We start from the raw sequence: 19,006 nt of genomic DNA, 5'->3' as shown, positions 1-19,006 counted from the left end.
GTAATGCTAATCAATCACAAGCTTAACAAATTCAAGTATTTAACTATGCTCAGATTCAAAACTAAATCACAACCCGTCAGTTAGATCTTATAAAACGTTATTACATAGGACCTATGGAAGGTAGGACTTCCATCTAGCATAGGTACTAATCATCATTCAAAGGAAGTACTTGTCTTTGTTAGGGTTGATAGTCTAGGGCTGATTTAGAAGTTTAATGAATTGGAAAATAGGTTCAAATTTTCAGATTTGGGGAAAATAACGTTTGGGGATTTTGGATTTAGGAAAAAGGGTTTGAGGTTTTAGGGATTTGAGGTTATGGTTTTTAGGGATTTAGGGTTTTTTTTAAGGAAACCAGGTTTGGGATTTGAAATTTAAGGGATTAGGGTTTGAATAGAGTAAACAAAGGATGAAAGTAAGGGGGAGGTTGATTGTACATACCAGTGTTTTAAATATCGACGATATCAGTCGATATATCCCACGATATATCTTTTATCCCACTTATGCGATACAAAACGCACAAGTAGTGCTGATATATCCCACCTATTCGATCCAGTGAGCATTTTTTATTTTCGATCCATGTTTTTGTTGTAAATCATGTTAAACCAGTGTCAAATGGTTAAAAATATATGATTCTTCATATTTTCCATAAAAATCATGGATTTGGAGCTTCGATTTCGAGATTTAGGGGAGATGGGTCAAGTTGTGGAAAATTGAGAAAAATCAAAATTTCTCAATTTCTCGCAAATCAATTACAATCTTTGTATCTAAACACGAAATTAAACATGTATGTAACCTGATCTAGTAATTCTTCTTCTGCTTTTGAATGTATTGCTTGTGTTTCCATACATGTCTTCTTACGTTTATAAATTATATGAATAGACTTTGAATATACTTGCATCAGTTTAGTTGGAAAGCGCATATATTAGGACCCCATACAAAGGAAACCCTTATTATGTGCACTTTTTTTTTGTAATGTTCTGATTTCTAAGTGTGTATTGACGTCTTTTTCAACAATCCCTAAAGTTTCATTGAAAAATTTGACCAATTTCCCAATGTTTCCATGTTTCCCAACAACGACGATACATTACGTGATACAACCGATATATCCCATGCGATAACCAATATGTATCTGTATCCCAAGGGTGCGATATATTACGTGATAACGATATTTAAAAAAGAGCTAATACCCATATTAGGTAGGAGTTCTACAACATACGCATTAGGGCCCAATTTTCTTAATATCTTATAAGGACTGGTACTACGAACTTGTAATTCTCTAACGGCCCCTTGTGGAAACCGTTTTGGCCTTATACGAACCATTACATAGTAACCTACTTGAAATTCTTTAAACCTGCGATGAGAATCGGCAAATATCTTGTAATTATTGTAACTCATGTTAATCCATTTTCTAATCTTATTATGCAAATCATGGATATGGCGTGCAAATGCATTTGCATACTCTAAAGGTCTATGGGAAATTGACATGGGAATAAGATTTATAGGTTTCCTAGGCTTGTAACCATGTACTACCTTAAAAGGACTCATGCCTATCGACCTATTAATGGAACTGTTACACGCAAACTCTGCGACGAGCAACACTGAATCCCAAGTCCTAGTATGGCCACCCATAAGACATTGCAACGGGTTTCCTAAGCTTCACTTCTGTTTGACCATCAGTTCGAGGATGATATGCCGACGAGAACTGAAGTCCCGTACCCATCATGTGCCAAAGTGTCTTCCAAAAATAACTCATGAATCACATATTTCTGTTAGACATAATGGTTTTTGGCAAACCATGCAAGCGAATCACCTCTCCAAAGAAAATCTTGGAAATATTAGAGGCATCAGACGTTTTGAAACATGGGAGGAAATGGGCGATTTTCAAAAAACGGTCCACCACTACACAGATGAAATCATGCTTTCTAATCGTCTCGGGTAGCCCAAGCACGAAATTCATACTAATATCTTACCACGAAGCATGTGGCACTGGCAAAGGCGTATATAATCCGGTGTTCTGTCTTTTCTGTTTTGCCAACTAACAAATCATACATTGCCCAATAATTTTGGCAGTGACTCTCTTCAAACTGGACAAATAAAATCTATCTTCGACAAAGGCAATAGTCTATGGCTCCTCCTCCGACATGAAATTTGCAAACAAGAAAATCTCGTAGGGAGGTGTGGGGAATGAAGAGCCTGTCACTTTTAAATAGAAATTCAAAGATTAGGATAAACCCACTATCACTCTTCGATTGATCATCCAAAAGTGGCGTGTACACCTTCTCAAAATCTGGGCACGCAAAATATTCTCCCTTCGATTGTTCGAACCTAGTGACTTCCACACAGATATTGGAGTAACGCCACTCGATGACTAAGGGCATCAGCAGGTTTGTTTTCGACCTCGGCCTTGTGTTTCAGAACAAAGGTGTGCTCCTAGAGAAACTATACCCACTTGGCATGCCTTGGGTTTAGCTTCTTCTGGGAGTTATCTCAAAGCCTCATGGTCAGAAAACAATACGAACTCTTACGATAGTAGGTAATGTCACCAATGTCATAGGGATTAAACTATCGCGTAGAATTCCTTGTCATAGGTAGAGTATTGTTGCTTCACTTTATTCAACTTCTCACTGAAATAAGCATCAGGGTGCTCTTCTTGGCTAAGTATTCCACTTATACCTACACCAGAAGCATCACGCACAACGTCGAAGACTTTGAAAAAGTTTGGAAGGCGTATGACGGGAGCTTCAATCATCTTGCCCTTAATCTCCTTGAACGCCTTGGAGGCAGCGTTAATTGATTTGAACTTTCCCTTCTTAATGCAGTTTGTGATGGGAGCCATAATGGAACTAAAGCCTCAAATGAACTGCCTATAGAAAGTAGCTAACCCATGGGAGCTACACACCTCATGAATGTTCTGCGGTTTAGGACAACTTACTATGGCCTTAACTTTCTCAATGTTTGCGGATATGCTCTCGGATGAAACAATAAACCCTAAGAAGATAACTTTGTCAAACATGAAAGAACGCTTCTTCAGGTTGGCATATAATTTGTCTAAAGGACCCCATAAACTTGCCTCAACTGGTGATGTTGTTCCTTTGAGGTACTATAAATAAGGATGTTGTCAAAATATACCACCAGGAACTTACAAAATAAAGGGCCTCAGTACTTGGGTCATCACTTTCATGAACATGCTCGGAGCGTTGGCCAAGCCAAAAGGCATGACTAACCACTTGTATAGCCCATCCTTCATCTTGAAGGTCATCTCCCATTCATCTCCTAGGCGAATACATATATGATGATACTCACTTTTGAGGTCGATCTTGGAAAAAGAAATCACGGCACTGGCCATCATATCCAACATGTCATCAAGACGTCGTCTAGAAAACTGATACTTGACCGTGATCTTGTTGATAGGCTGACTGTCCACGCACATCCGCTAAGTGCCATCTTTCTTAGGCATGAGGAGGGCTGGCATGGCACATGGACTCAAACTCTCCAAAATGAACCCTTTCCTAAGAAGCTCATCAACTTGTCTCTTCAACTTCGCATGCTCTGTGGGGTTCATTCGATGGTAAGGAAGGTTTGGTAGAATCGACCTGAGGATAAAATCAATGGCATGTTGAATGTCTTGCATGGGTGGAAACTCATCTTGTAGGTCCTCAAAAAAAACATCTCTAAACTCCTTCAACATCGAAATCACTTCAGGGGACAACTCTACGCTAGCCTCAAGTGTGACCTCCCTTGTAACGAGGGCATGCACCATCGAGTCAGCTTTAGTCTCCCTTTCAAACTCTTTGGCATTTATTATATGGAGACTTAGGCTAGGACTTCCTCACATCTTTAGGATCACTCTTCTTGACATCCTCTTTCTTCTCTGAGGTGCTCTTGGGCAGAGGAGGATTAAGTTTTATCCTCTTATCTTCATACATAAATGAACACGTATTCGAGCAACCGAATAATGTTACATCATGTTCATACAACTAAGGTCTACCCAAAATTATGTAGCCTACATTCATAGGCAAAACATCACACAACAGTGTGTCTTTGTAGGAAGCAAACTAAATGGGAATAAGACATCGCTGAGAAACCGGTATCGAGGACGCATCAGCCCATGAAACTCGATAGGACTGAGGGTGAGAAACGGGATTCAAACCTAAGCAATTTACAGTGCTAGCGGAGACCATGTTGGTGCAACTACCATTATCAATTATCACATTGCAGTTTTTGTCACCACATTTTTTTTTTTGGTCACCACACTTAATATAAGTGTGGAAAATTGAATTCATGCACCAATCATCACTCTCCTTAACCTGGGTTAACTTAAGACGAGTCTGACAACCGCAAGTGGCACGGTCTCAACTCCTTCAACTTCTTCATTACTAGCATCGATTTTAGGCAGATATTTACTCTAGGGTGCTAAAACAAGTTCGCGGTGAAGCTTAGGTCAGAGGCTCATTCTAAAACAAGAAAGGGTCATTAACAGGTCCTCCTTAATGTTACAATGCATCATATATTCATCAAACTTGACGATGTAATCAGCCATGGGCATTGAACTCTGCCGAAGGGGTTGTCATTGATCCAAAAGGTTCTGGCGGTACGAGAGAGGAATGTACTTTTCCTCCAAGATCTCTTTCATCTTGGCCCACAATGAGACCGGATCATCTCCAAACCTCTCATCTTCCACTTGACATTTGTCCAAAATAACTTGGCTTGGCCCACCAACTTCATCTTGGTGAACCTCACCCATCGGTGATCGAACATATCGTACCACTAAAATAATGAATGGTCCATATTTGCAAGCCAATCGAGGAAGGCCTTGGGGTCTAAGCGACCATCATAGTTCGATGCCTTAATCTTTACACTCTTTATTACCCGCTCATCAGGATCATGGTGGTCTAGGTACTCTCCACGGGGTGGTAGGGTACGCACCCCACCACAGCCAACACCTTGACCACGTCCTCTAACTTCACTTCCCGCTTAAGATTGACCATCTTCTCCATTATCGAGGTTTGACTGGAGGGAAGCTTCCAACTGGGTCATGTGGGTGTTGGTCTCCATTCTAAAGGGCTGCCAGTTAGTTAGTGGTGGCTCTACTTTAGGCCTCGATGGCTGCGAGACAATTATTAATGGCATTAATAGCCTTGGCAAGTTGTTCTGAATTTATTGTGGGGTGAAGACCAAAACCATGCCTAGTACGAGCGTGCATAAACTAGGGGCCTAAAGGGACACCTAGGAAATAAAGACTTTAAATGCAATGTAATGAGAATGGGAGGACTACTAATCCTAGACACGGCAATACGAAAACTTAACCTGTATGCAACATGAAAGTCCTATGTTAGACCTACACTCTAATACCAAAATTTGATGCAGGATGGATGGCTTAGCCTAGAATGATGGAATGCGATCATCAATGGATTAACTAGAATAATTTAAAGCACAAAATAATGTTAATCAATCACAAGCTTATCAAATTCAAGTATTTAACTATGCTTAAATTCAAGACTAAATCACAACCTGTCAGTTAGATCTTATAAAACATGATTAGATAGGACCCATGGAAGGTAGGACTTCCATTTACCATATGCTTCAAAGGAGGTACTTGTCTTTGTTAGGGTTGATAGGCCCAAGGCTGATTTAGAGGTTTAATGAATTGGAAAATAGGTTCAAATTTTCAGATTTGGGAAAAATAACGTTTGGGGATTTGGGAATTAGGGTTTGAAGTTTTAGGGACTTGGGGTTAGGATTTTTTAGGAAACTAGGTTTGGGATTTAGGATTTTAGGGATTATGGTTGAATAGAGTAAACAAAGGATGATAGGTGGGGGGAGGCTGACTGTACGGACAACCCTACAAGTCTATCCATACAGTTGTACGGACAGGTGGGGACGGCCGGGTAGAGTGGGTTGGATGAGAGTTTGGGACAGGTTAGGTTGCGGGTGTATGGCTTAGAATAAAGAATAAGAAGGATGGAGATAGGGATTGTATGTTATTGGAGAAAGAAGAAAAGAGAACTAGACAGAAAGAGAGAGAAAAGAAAAGAAATACATTTTAATGGAAGAGAATGAAAGAGACTTGATTCACTTCATGGCATCGCACCAAATCACTCCAATTACATAGGGTTTTACTTCAACACAAAGTAAAGAGAAAGATGAACTTCATTTCATATGCTTCATAACGGGCTAGGGTGTGGACGTCCAAGCCTTATATAGTCTCAAGAAAGAATTTTTACAAAAAAAATACTTTCAAATAAAAAGTTTCACATAAAGACGCTCAATAAAATAAAATTTCTTCCTAACTCCCTAAACTTAGCAAAAATATAAGCTAACCAAAAAATAACAAACATATAAACAACAAAATAAACTAAACTATTTTGTGGCCCACAATCAATATGTCCAATGACGATGATCCAACGGTCAGAATGGTCCAACTACGTAGTCCACATGCATCTTCCTAGTGTGGGGCCTTCAAAGATGCATAATCATGCATGTGGGGTCTTCAATGGGCTAAGCACTCGAATTGGGCCCACGGGGCCCCATGTATGCATCACCTAGCCACATGCATCTTCCCTTATGCTGGGATACATTCCCCAAAACATGCAATATTTTCCATGCAATACCTATACGTTTCTATATTCCAAGGTTGTGTGATAATACTGATAGATAAAACATAGGTTTCCAAACAAATGGTGGGCAAAAATAATAACATAACAAATAAGCCAAATATGCTTCCCAAAGTATATCGAGTCTTGACCACATTTAAAAAAACATTAAGGCCAAATGGTGTACATCAATGATGAGCTTACTGGAATGAAAGAAAAATAATCCCACAGTAGTTTATTTACTATCATAAAGAAAAGGAGCAATAGATACAATGGAGAACATCACACATCTTAATGTAAATTTAGAGACTATTTCAAATAGTTCTACTCTGATGATGATTACTGAAGTCGTAGTCATGGACAGTGTTCGAAATATCAGTATGCGTTACGTATCGCACCTTGGGATACGGATACGCATTGGTTATCATATGGGATATATCGGTTGTATCGCGTAACGTATCGGTGTTGTTGGAAACAATTGTGAAATTAGTCGAATTTTTCAATGAAACTTCAATGGCAATTAAAAAAGACACTTATAGCTTTTCTTTGTATGGGGTCCTAATCTATGCGCGGTATAACTGAATTGATGCAAGTATATTAAAAGTCTATTCATATAATTTATAAATGTAATTCAAAAGCAAAAGAAGAATCACTAGATCAGGCTACATACATGTTTGATTTTATGTTTGGACACAAACTGCAACCAATTTGAGAGAAATTGGGAAATTTTGATTTTTTTTCCGATTTTCTGCAGCTCGGCCCATCTCCCCCAAATCTCCAAATTGAAGCTCCCAATATATGATTTTTCACACAAAACATGAAAAATCATGGATTTGTAACAATTTGACACTGATTTAACATGATTTACAGAAAACAAAAGGATCGGAAAAAAAATGTTCACTAGATCGAACATGTGGGATATATCCCACTACTTGTGTGTTTCGTATCGCACAAGTGGGATACAAGATATATCGTGAGATATATCGGCGGATACTGTTGATACTTAAAACATTGGTCAAGGATTATTGCTAGTGGTCAACTCATGAGAAGTTAAGCTATTGAAGCAGGCAATCTAATTAACTTGTGTTGAAAATCATTACAACTTTTCTTTTGAAGGTGAAATCTTACATAATATACAAGAAAAACAAGTTACATCTACAACAGCATTCCATTATAACAAAAACAGAGCAACATCAACCCAGACAATGTCTTAGCTGAACGCTACAAGTCACAAATAGTTACATCTGATATTTAAAACAGAGTGCAAACATGATCATAAATTAAACATAAAGAGGCAGAAGGGAGGCATCTCCTAAATAAGTTGTGCCTTAAGTCTAAAGTGAGGTGCATCATATTTTTTTTGTTTTTTGTTTTTATGAAAGGTAACACTTTCAGGGATTGAACCCTGGATCACTCACACACACACACTGTCTACCAGCACATCTAATGAGCCAGAGACAAAGTGAGGTGAATCATAGATTGAAACTATAAATGCAGCAGCAGCACAAAAGTGACAGAAGATCTCTTGAGAGTCAAGCAACCGTGGATCTCCTGTAAGGATTGTCATATACATTCAATAAGACTGCAGCAGAATTTGCTCATCATAAATAAGGTAAACAGAAGAGAACAAGAAATCCCAGCACTGACTAATGTAAGTAGTACATTTCTCACCAGAGCATTCCTCCAAAATTCAAGATGTACTTCATATACAGTTTCCAACTATTAATGCAAAGTAACATAAATGGCTAATTATGAGAGCACATTAACCATGGATCTATCCAGCACAATAACGAATGGCATGTGTATCTAGTTATTTCTTGCCAAGTGGATTTGGAGATTTGGGATTGAAAACAGGTCATAGCAGCCAAATATGGTACTTCGGCCTCGGGATGGTGAATGTAAGGATTCCTCCTTGTATAAAGCATTGTTTCTATGGAGAAACATTGTTAGGCTATCTCATTGCATTCAAGATAAGGTGTCCTTTCTCTTGGGGATGGGAACGAAATTAGATTCTGGCTTGATGATTGGTGTGGTGAATCTTCGCTGGCCGAAGCCTTTCCTTCTCTGTTTGCAGTCTGTTCTAATCCGTTGATCCCTGTGAAAGATTGCATTTTTTCATAATGGTCATGGAGGAATCTGGATTTCTCATTTTAGAAGAAACTTCTCTGATAAAGAGTGCGTGTGTTGTGTGTGTGTGTGTGTGGGGGGGGGGGGGGAGATATATATATATTCTTTTTTCTGTACAGTTGTTTGGGATGGTTCTGGCCACCGTTTTTTAATAAATTCTTACCTTTCAAAAAAAGAAAAAATCAACTTGACATGAGTTCTTTCTGAGTTCCAATCCAATATCTTAAGATCTTTCCTAAATTTCACAAAAAAGCAGGCATGGAGCACTAGATTGGATGAAGCATTTTTCTTGGTTACCCGCACTACAAAGTACACAAAGGTGCTTGCACCCATAAAAGTGACAAGCAGTAAAGAATGTAGTGAACAGTAACTCTACAATTATATCTGTATCCAGGTAAAGGTTAGGCCAGACACCTCACTGGGCTTGCCCCAAAGTCTGCGGAGATAGAAGTCCGATTCCGATACAATGATACCTGGTGGTAGTCTCTCTGCACCATGAGGATTTGATGGAACATATATCTGCATCACAATCATAAGGGTGATTGGTAGTTAATACCACAACAGTAAATGAGAAAGATTCCTATTCTATGAGTAAAGTAATTTTTCCATGGACAACACAATTTTATTGACAAAAAAAAGCAACATACATCAAGGGGAATGAGTCCCCAAAACATGAAAGTGCTCAAATGATCCCAAATCCTAACATCATTTAGGGAAAGAGCCACCTCAAAACCCAATCCAAACGAGGAAGAAAAGCATATATATAGGAATCCTAGCCTGAGCGAGAAGAGGTCAAAGTTCTAATTGGAGGAGAAAACCATCCACAATCATGCCTTCGAGCTCTACATGAAAGAGACCACCTGATAATATGCCTTCTGACCTTAACCATAACCACTTGAGCCAAAAGCTCATTGTGGAAAATTCACTGATTTACCTTCTTCAAAGGCCAAATTAGAAAAGCATAAGCAAGAAACAGTAACTTAAACCAACCATTGCCCCATTTTCGGAGTATGCCAATGAAATTTCCGTCAACAATTCCAGTAGGACAGGCAAGATCTATCAACTAAATAATTTGCAAGGCAATGATCCCCAAAGCGCCAATCAGGTAAGTGAAAGGGCTGACATGCCTGGGTAGACATCTTACAGCAACTTACGAAAGAACCCAGTGCATATTTTCATCTATGAACCAACAAGAGGTTCAAAAACAGATCGACAGCTTTGGTGGCCCACATCCCCAAGAAAATCCCACCTGAAGGCCTTCATGAAATCACAGGGAAAATCAGTGCAGATCCACTGAGTTGTAAGCAGAGCTTGAAGTATATGCACCAAATATACCTTCCAGCCTATAATTGACAGAAAGAAGGTTCACCACTTCTTCCATGGACTTGCACATGAAACACATACTGGGAGGTGGCTGTGATACAAGGTTTCTCTTACAGCTAAAGGCTATAATCAATATCACTGGATTTTGATGAAACCATCAGCCCTATAGTAAAACCTGCAACTGTTAACACTGTTGTTATCTCTTGAGGTTGGTCCATTTGACAAATTTAAGTCGAGAATGTTTTTCTTCATAGCAGGCAACATCAAGGCTTTCTTGACTCCTCTCGTCTAACTCATATTTCTTAACTACATAAGAACGGTGATGGACTTGAGCAGGCAACTTGTCCTTGGTTTGAATGGTCTATCATTTGCTTGAGCTTGGTTTCAAGTGTAGCCATGCAGATTATCTATGTTAGTTCGATTAGACTCCTCTAGTCTTGTCATTCTTCTTCTGTGTATTGACGACATTATTTTCATTGGTTCATCTAATGTGGGATCCTGGTCTTTTGCAACATCGCTCATGTGCACACGTGTCCCAACTCGCACCGTTGATAGACCATACACTGCACCTAGTGCACCTAGAAAACTCACCCAAGTGATTTGTTCTAGATGATCTTGAGACCTCTATCATGTGGACTGCGTCGTCATTGCGATCGCAATGGTGAAAACCGCGCATCAATCCGACGCTCCGTTAGTGAAATATGACCCATTGAATGTAAGGCCCAAATTATGTATCCAGTAACACAAGCAACTTTTATTATGCTAAGCCCATTGGACTTGAGCCAATGTGGGCCTAAAGCCCAGCCCACTTTTAGAACATGGAAATTACCAACAAATGAGACAATTGCTACATGACAAAATAAAAAACTAGCACATATAAGACATACTGACGCCGGACAGCCCTAATTATGATGCATGCTCATGGAGATAATTAAACAGCGGAAATAAAAGGAATAAATGATCTAAAATTCTAACAGTAATCATCATAATTGAGAAAATCATAAAGGAAACATGCAATGGATCGGGCCATCACTACAACCATGGGTTATGGAATTCAATTACTACTTAGGTTGGATCCGGCGAGGGATGAGACCTCCCGATCTTGCATGGTCACACCCAATCGATCAATGAAAATCACTAGTCCGAAGAACCAAGAAGTTTCTCGGATTAGGGATTTGAGAATTTGGTGATTTAGGGTTTAGATCGGTTCTCAAGATTTTGATCGAAGAAGGATTAGCCAAAACTGGAAAATAAAAGGAAGAAAATTATTGCCTTGAAGAAGTTGGAGGGACACAAGAAGAAATTAGAAGAAGAAGATCAAGGGGAGAGAAGAAGCACCATTAGAGAGAAGAGAGGAAGGAGGCAACCAAAGGGTTTGCCCACTTAAATAAGCAAATAAAGACATAAAATTACTAAAATACCCTTAGGATAAGCAAATAAAGATATAAAATTACTAAAAGACCCCTAACTAAGTCAAAAACATGCAAATAACATAAGTATGGGAAAGTTTGGGCGCTCGGTCTTCTTTCTCCAATCTTCCTTCACATGTGTCTTCCCTAAGTGGGGTCTTCTATATGTCCAATCACATGTGAAAGGTCTTCAGCTCCTCAATAGTCGCCTATCCACAAGGACGGCACTTGTGGTTGGCGCTTTCTTCGTTGGTACACCTTGAATGCACTTGTGTCCGCATCAATTCCCCTCGGGTGAGAAAAACTTGACTCCGACGAGTTGAAACTTTTGTAGCGCTCGAGTAGATCTGGATCAATACCCTGCAATGCGTCGCCTGACAGCCACGTAGATTCAGACGATGGTTTGTTCTTCCACTTGACAAGATACCTTTGGAAACCCCCATCTCTCATGGATACTATCTTGTCATCCAAGATTTCCTCAATTGCTTCTTTATGGGTAATGGGTGGAGGAGGGGGTGGAAGGGGTTGGGTAGCAAATTCAGAAAAAGGCCATGAAAGGGACGATGTATCAACAATGAAAGTATGGGCACGGACTAGATCTTCCACATTAAAAGTTGGATTAATGCTCATTTCAGATGGAAGGTCAACCCGATACGCGTTGGACCCAACCTTTTGTAATATCTTGAATGGTCCAGCACTACGCGCTTGTAATTTCTTTGCAGATCCTTGAGAGAATCGCTCTGGCCTTATTCGCACCATTACATAGTCTCCTTCTTGAAATTCTTGCACTCTACGATGAGAATCAGCTGAAACTTTATAATCATCATTGCTCTTATTTAACCGCTGTCTAATATGTGTATGCAAATCATGAATATGGCGTGCGAATGCATCGGCTGACTCAGAAGACCTTTGGGTAACAGACATAGGTAAGAGATCTATGGGCATTCTAGGTTTATAACCACTTACAATTTCAAAAGGACTCAACCCTGTAGATCTATTAACTGACCCATTATAAGCAAGTTCAGCAGTTGGTAAAATTAGGTCCCAAGTCTTAACATGTTCACCCACTAGACAACGTAGAAGATTTCCAAGGTTACGGTTTACCACTTCAGTTTGACCATCTGTTTGTAGGTGGTAAGCAGTAGAAAATTGCAAACGAGTTCCCATAATGAGTTTCTTCTGAGAATGCAAATTTGGTATCAAAGCCTAGGCTTGCATGGTTTTTGTCTAGATCGAGTTATCAAATTAGGGTTTTGATTTTTAGGTTTAACTTAGGAAAGTTCCAGGTTTAGAAAGCTTTCAATTTTAGAAACTTTCCAATTTTAGAAAGTTCCTAATCTGGAAAATTTTCAGATTTGAGTTGTTTCCTGTTTCAACTTAATTGTGTCAGTTCATAGTAGTTTTGCATTCATCGCATTCATCTTGAAAGTCATAATACCTAGTAGTCTAGTTAGGTAGAGTTTGGTTCAAGTCTTCATTGTATGCCCACGAGAAGAGGTAGAGGTTTCGGACTTCAACCTACCATGAATAACGAGCAGTTATCTAAGCAACTTGCTAAATTGATACAAAAGATAACCGCCTTAGAAGCGGGTTAAAGGCGTGAGTTTGCCCGCCTTGAGAACCAAATCACTACTACCATGACTAAGGTGGAGCAACTAGAGGCGTCCCAAAAGGAAAACCCCGCTGTAGGGGAAGATGCGCATTCCCAAGTGGAAAGAATCATTGAAGAACGCGCTGCTACACGTGGTGGTAGTGAGGATAGAGATCGTGGTAACGGTCGTGGTGTGGTGCGAGAGGCACGAGCCACATGTGGTCATCAAGACCGTTATGATCCAGATGAGCGTGCGATGAAGAGTGTGCGAGTTGAGGCCCCGAGTTTTGATGGACGCTTGGATCCCAAGGCATTCCTTGACTGGGTTGCTGACATGGACCACTACTTTGAGTGGTATGGCATGTCAGAAAACCGTCAAATGCAGTTTGCTAAGATGAAGCTTGTGGGTCAAGCCAAGCTCTTCTGGACTAACACCGAGCGTAGGATAGAGAGAGTTGGTAGAGCCCCTATCACATATTGGTATGAGATGAAAGAGAAATTAAAGGAGAAGTACCTTCCTCTCTCATACTGTCAGAAGCTCCTTGACCAATGGCAATCCTTACGCCAAGGGTCAATGCCTGCTGCTGACTACATCGCTAAATTTGAAGAGTATGTGATGCGATGTGATATCCGAGAAGACCCTCTAGTAATGCTCTCGCGTTTCAAGACGGGCCTTTGTGCGGATCTTCAGCACGAGCTTATTACTCGGCCCTTAACGGACTTAGATGAAGCATATCAAGTAGTGCAGGAGTTAGAGCAATATCTGAAGGCTCCTGTCGTTCGTCGTTTTGAGTCCTGAGACTCCAGTGCTAGATCTAGTTCCCAAGGAACTAGACCTAATATTGGTGGTCAACCTAGGGCACAGGCGACCATTCCGTCTAGGCCTAGGGAGGACAAGGGCAAAGGGGTTCTTGGTGCCGGTCCTAGTAACATGAGCCAAGTGAGGTGCTATAAGTATGGCAGCCTTGGCCACATGTCTAATCAGTGTCCTACGAAGAGCCGTGGGAGAGCCTTAGTTATAGGCGAGCCCCACGAGGGTGGAGATGACCAAGGTGATTATGAAGTTGAAGAGTATCACCCTGAAGGAGGACTTACTGATGAAGAAGAAGTGGATGGAGAAGCAACGCTTGCAGTAGTCAGGCGTGTGTTAGCTCAGTCTAGAAGTAGTGCTGACTAGCGTCGAAGCACTATCTTTTACACTATTGCCAAGTGTGGTGAAAAGAATTGTAAGGTGATAGTGGACAGTGGAAGTTGTCAGAATGTGATTTCCACTAGCACCTTAGATCGCTTAAAACTGAAATCCACACCTCATCCAGACCCGTATAAAGTTTCTTGTGTTGACAAGACATCCCTACCTGTCACCCAGCAATGTCTAGTCCCCATCAAGTTTGGGTCATACAAAGAGTCCCTGTGGTGTGATGTTTTACCTATGGATGTGGGACATGTTATCCTAGGTAGACCGTGGCTATTCGATAATGATGTCACGATCTTTGGCCGTTCGAATGCGTGTACTTTTATGTATAATGGTAAAAAGATCAAACTTAATCCCATGCCACCTGAGAATACACTAGTAGGGACTTCGTGCTCGGGCTTCCCAAGACTATAAAAAAGCACGATTCCGTTTTTGTCGTTGTGGACCGTTTTTCTAAAATGGCGCATTTCCTCCCATGTTCGAAGACGTCAGATGCGTCTCATGTTGCTCGTCTCTTTTTTTATGGTGTGGTGCGTCTCCATGGGTTACCTAAAACCATAGTGTCTGATCGTGATGTTCGATTTACTAACTATTTTTGGAAGACACTGTGGCACATTATGGGAACTTATTTGCAATTTTCTACTGCTTACCACCCACAAACAGATGGTCAAACTGAAGTGGTAAACCGTAGCCTTGGAAATCTTCTACGTTGTCTAGTGGGTGAACATGTTAAATCTTCTACGTTCCCTCACTACCACCACGTGTGGCAGCACGTTCTTTAATGATTCCTTCCACTTGGGAGGAAGAAGGATGAGAAGGCAAGTGAGCCTAGAGAAATGGGGAAATCCAAACCTAGGTCTTTACATATAATCAGCGCAAGAGAGTTTGAAAAAGAGGCTAAGGAGGATTCTATGGTGTATGCCTTTGTGGCTAGAGAAATTACACCTGAGGTTCCATCAGAGTTGCCCTGTGAGGTGACCTCGGTCCTGAAGGAATACAGTGATGTATTTCCTGAAGACTTACCGAATGAGTTGCCACCTATGAGGGACATACAGCATGCCATTGATCTTGTCCCAGGGTCTACTCTACCGAACCTTCCTCACTACAGGATGAACCCTGCAGCGCATGCAGAGTTGAAGAAGCAAGTTGATGAGCTTCTACAAAAGGGTTTCATCCAAGAGAGTATGAGCCCGTGTGCCGTGCCTGCATTGTTGACGCCAAAAAAAGACGGCACGTGGCGCATGTGTGTGGACAGCCGTGCCATAAACAAAATTACTGTCAAGTATAGGTTCCCTATACCTAGACTTGATGATATGCTTGACATGATGGCCATGTCCACTATATTCTCTAAGATAGACCTCAAGAGTGGATATCACCAAATTCGTATACGCCCAGGAGATGAGTGGAAGACGGCGTTTAAGACGAAAGATGGGCTGTATGAGTAGTTGGTCATGCCCTTTGGCTTGACTAACGCACCCAGTACTTTCATGCGGGTGATGACACAAACTTTGAGGCCGTTCATGGAAAAATTCCTAGTGGTGTACTTTGACGATATTCTTATTTATAGTACCACTAAGGAATCACACCTTGAACATTTAAAGAAGGTCTGTAGTGTCCTTAGGAAGGAAAAGTTGTACGCTAATCTTAAGAAATGTGCATTCATGTCTAACCAAGTTGTGTTCTTAGGATTTATAGTGTCATCTGAAGGGATGCGCGCAGACCCTGAAAAAGTTAGGGCCATAGTTGAGTGGCCAAAACCAAGGAACATTCATGAGGTGCGAAGTTTTCACGGCCTAGCAACTTTTTATCGTCGGTTCATTAGGGGTTTTAGCACGATCATGGCTCCCATTACCGAGTGCATGAAAAAGGGAGAGTTCGTGTGGTCTAAAGCCGCCGTCAAGGCTTTTAAAGAAATTAAGGGCAAGATGGTGGAAGCTCCTGTCATGCGTCTACCTGACTTTTCTAAAGTCTTTGTAGTAGCGTGCGATGCGTCTGGTGTCGGTATAGGTGGAGTGTTGAGTCAAGAAGGACACCCAGTGGCCTATTTCAGTGAGAAACTGAATGAGGCAAAACAAAAATACTCCACTTACGACAAAGAATTTTATGCGGTAGTGTAATCCCTGAGACATTGGCGACACTACCTCCTACCGCAAGAATTCGTTTTGTTTTCTGACCATGAGGCTTTGAGATATTTGCATTCTCAGAAGAAACTCAACCCAAGGCATGCCAAGTGGGTAGCGTTTCTTCAGGAATATTCGTTTGTTTTGAAACACAAGGCCGGGGTTGAAAACAAACCAGCGGATGCCCTTAGTAGGAGAGTGGCGTTGCTCAACTCCTTGAGTGTAGAGGTAGTCGGATTTGAGCAACTGAAAGATGAATACCCCGTATGTCCTGATTTTGGGGGTACTTACGCGTCGCTCTCTAGTGACTAGCATATTATGGGTGAATATGTTCTTAAAGATGGTTTTCTTTTCAAGGGAGATAGACTTTGTATTCCCCGTATGTCCCTTCGAGAATTCCTCATCTGGGAGCTTCATTCAGGAGGGATAGCTGGCCATTTTGGTCGTGATAAGACCATTGTCCTCGTGGAAGATCGTTTCTATTGGCCAAGCCTCAAGCGAGACGTAGCCAAAGTTTTAGGGCAGTGTCGAACATGTCAGCTGGCAAAACAAAGAAAACAAAATACTGGGTTGTACATGCCATTACCAGTGCCACATGCTCCGTGGCAGGACATTAGTATGGACTTCGTGCTCGGGCTTCCCAAGACTATAAAAAAGCACGATTCCGTTTTTGTCGTTGTGGACCGTTTTTCTAAAATGATGCATTTCCTCCCATGTTTGAAGACGTCAGATGCGTCTCATGTTGCTCGTCTTTTTTTTGATGGTGTGGTGCGTCTCCATGGGTTACCTAAAACCATAGTGTCTGATCGTGATGTTCGATTTACTAGCTATTTTTGGAAGACACTGTGGCACATTATGGGAACTCGTTTGCAATTTTCTACTGCTTACCACCCACAAACAGATGGTCAAACTGAAGTGGTAAACCGTAGCCTTGGAAATCTTCTACGTTGTCTAGTGGGTGAACATGTTAAGACTTGGGACCTAATTTTACTAACTGCTGAACTTGCTTATAATGGGTCAGTTAATAGATCTACAGGGTTGAGTCCTTTTGAAATTGTAAGTGGTTATAAACCTAGAATGCCCATAGATCTCTTACCTATGTCTGTTACCCAAAGGTCTTCTGAGTCAGCCGATGCATTCGCACGCCATATTCATGATTTGCATACACATATTAGACAGCAGTTAAATAAGAGCAATGATGATTATAAAGTTTCAGCTGATTCTCATCGTAGAGTGCAAGAATTTCAAGAAGGAGACTGTAATGGTGCAAATAAGGCCAGAGCGATTCTCTCAAGGATCTGCAAAGAAATTACAAGCGCGTAGTGCTGGACCATTCAAGATATTACAAAAGGTTGGGTCCAACGCGTATCGGGTTGACCTTCCATCTGAAATGAGCATTAATCCAACTTTTAATGTGGAAGATCTAGTTCGTGCCCATACTCCCATTGTTGATACATCGTCCCTTTCATGGCCTTTTTTCTAAGTTTGCTACTCAACCCCTTCCACCCCCTCCTCCACCCATTACCCATAAAGAAGCAATTGAGGAAATCTTGGATGACGAGATAGTATCTACGAGAGATGGGGGTTTCCAAAGGTATCTTGTCAAGTGGAAGAACAAACCATCGTCTGAATCTACATGGCTGTCGGGCGACGCATTGCAGGGTATTGATCTAGATCTACTCGAGCGCTACAAAAGTTTCAACTCATCGGAGTCGAGTTTTTCTCACCCGAGGGGAATTGATGCTGACACAAGTGCATTCAAGGTGTACCAACGAAGAAAGCGCCAACCACAAGTACCGTCCTTGTGGATAGGCGACTATTGAGGAGCTGAAGACCTTTCACATGTGATTGGACATATAGAAGACCTCACTTAGGGAAGACACATGTGAAGGAAGATTGGAGAAAGAAGACCGAGCGCCCAAACTTTCCCATACTTATGTTATTTGCACGTTTTTGACTTAGTTAGGGGTCTTTTAGTAATTTTATATCTTTATTTGCTTATCCTAGGGGTATTTTAGTAATTTTATGTCTTTATTTGCTTATTTAAGTGGGGTAAAGCCCTAAACTCGAATTTCAACTATTGATTAATGAAAAGCAAACCCTTTGGTTGCCTCCCTCTCTTCTCTCTAATGGTGCTTCTTCTCTCCCATTGATCTTCTTCTTCTAATTTCTTCTTGTGTCTCTCCAACTTCTTCAAGGTAATAATTTTCTTCCTTTTATTTTCCAGTTTTGGCTAATCCTTCTTCGATCAAAATCTTGAGAACCAATCTAAACCTTAAATCACCAAATTCTCAAATCCCTAATCCGAGAAACTTCTTGGTTCTTCGGACTAGTGATCTTCATTGATCGATTGGGTGTGACCATGCAAGATCGGGAGGTCTCATCCCTCGCCGGATCCAACCTAAGTAGTAATTGAATTCCATAACTCATGGTTGTAGTGATGGCCCGATCCATTGCATGTTTCCTTTATGATTTTCTCAATTATGATGATTACTGTTAGAATTTTAGATCATTTATTCCTTTATTTCCGCTGTTTAATTATCTCCATGAGCATGCATCATAATTAGGGCTGTCCGGCGTCAAATTGAAACATGCAATGGATCGGGCCATCACTACAACCATGGGTTATGGAATTCAATTACTACTTAGGT

The 19,006-nt window shown here is 40.9% G+C and overlaps 1 protein-coding gene across 3 annotated transcripts in view; it reads right to left on the bottom strand.

The window, feature by feature from the left end:
* LOC131246093 (uncharacterized) overlaps nucleotides 1-19,006 on the bottom strand; it is a 42,644-nt gene that overhangs the window by 7,623 nt on the left and 16,015 nt on the right. For all 3 annotated transcript variants that reach the window (XM_058245959.1, XM_058245961.1, XM_058245960.1), the window contains exon 5: nucleotides 9,135-9,239. In XM_058245959.1, coding sequence (XP_058101942.1) covers nucleotides 9,135-9,239 — 105 coding nt within the window. The remainder of the gene's footprint in view (nucleotides 1-9,134; nucleotides 9,240-19,006) is intronic.

The sequence above is a fragment of the Magnolia sinica genome, chromosome 5, assembly GCF_029962835.1.
Source record: "Magnolia sinica isolate HGM2019 chromosome 5, MsV1, whole genome shotgun sequence".
In the NCBI taxonomy this organism is placed as follows: Eukaryota; Viridiplantae; Streptophyta; class Magnoliopsida; order Magnoliales; family Magnoliaceae; genus Magnolia; species Magnolia sinica.
Note: the sequence above shows the minus strand (reverse complement) of the source record. Positions and strands in the feature narration are given on the sequence as shown.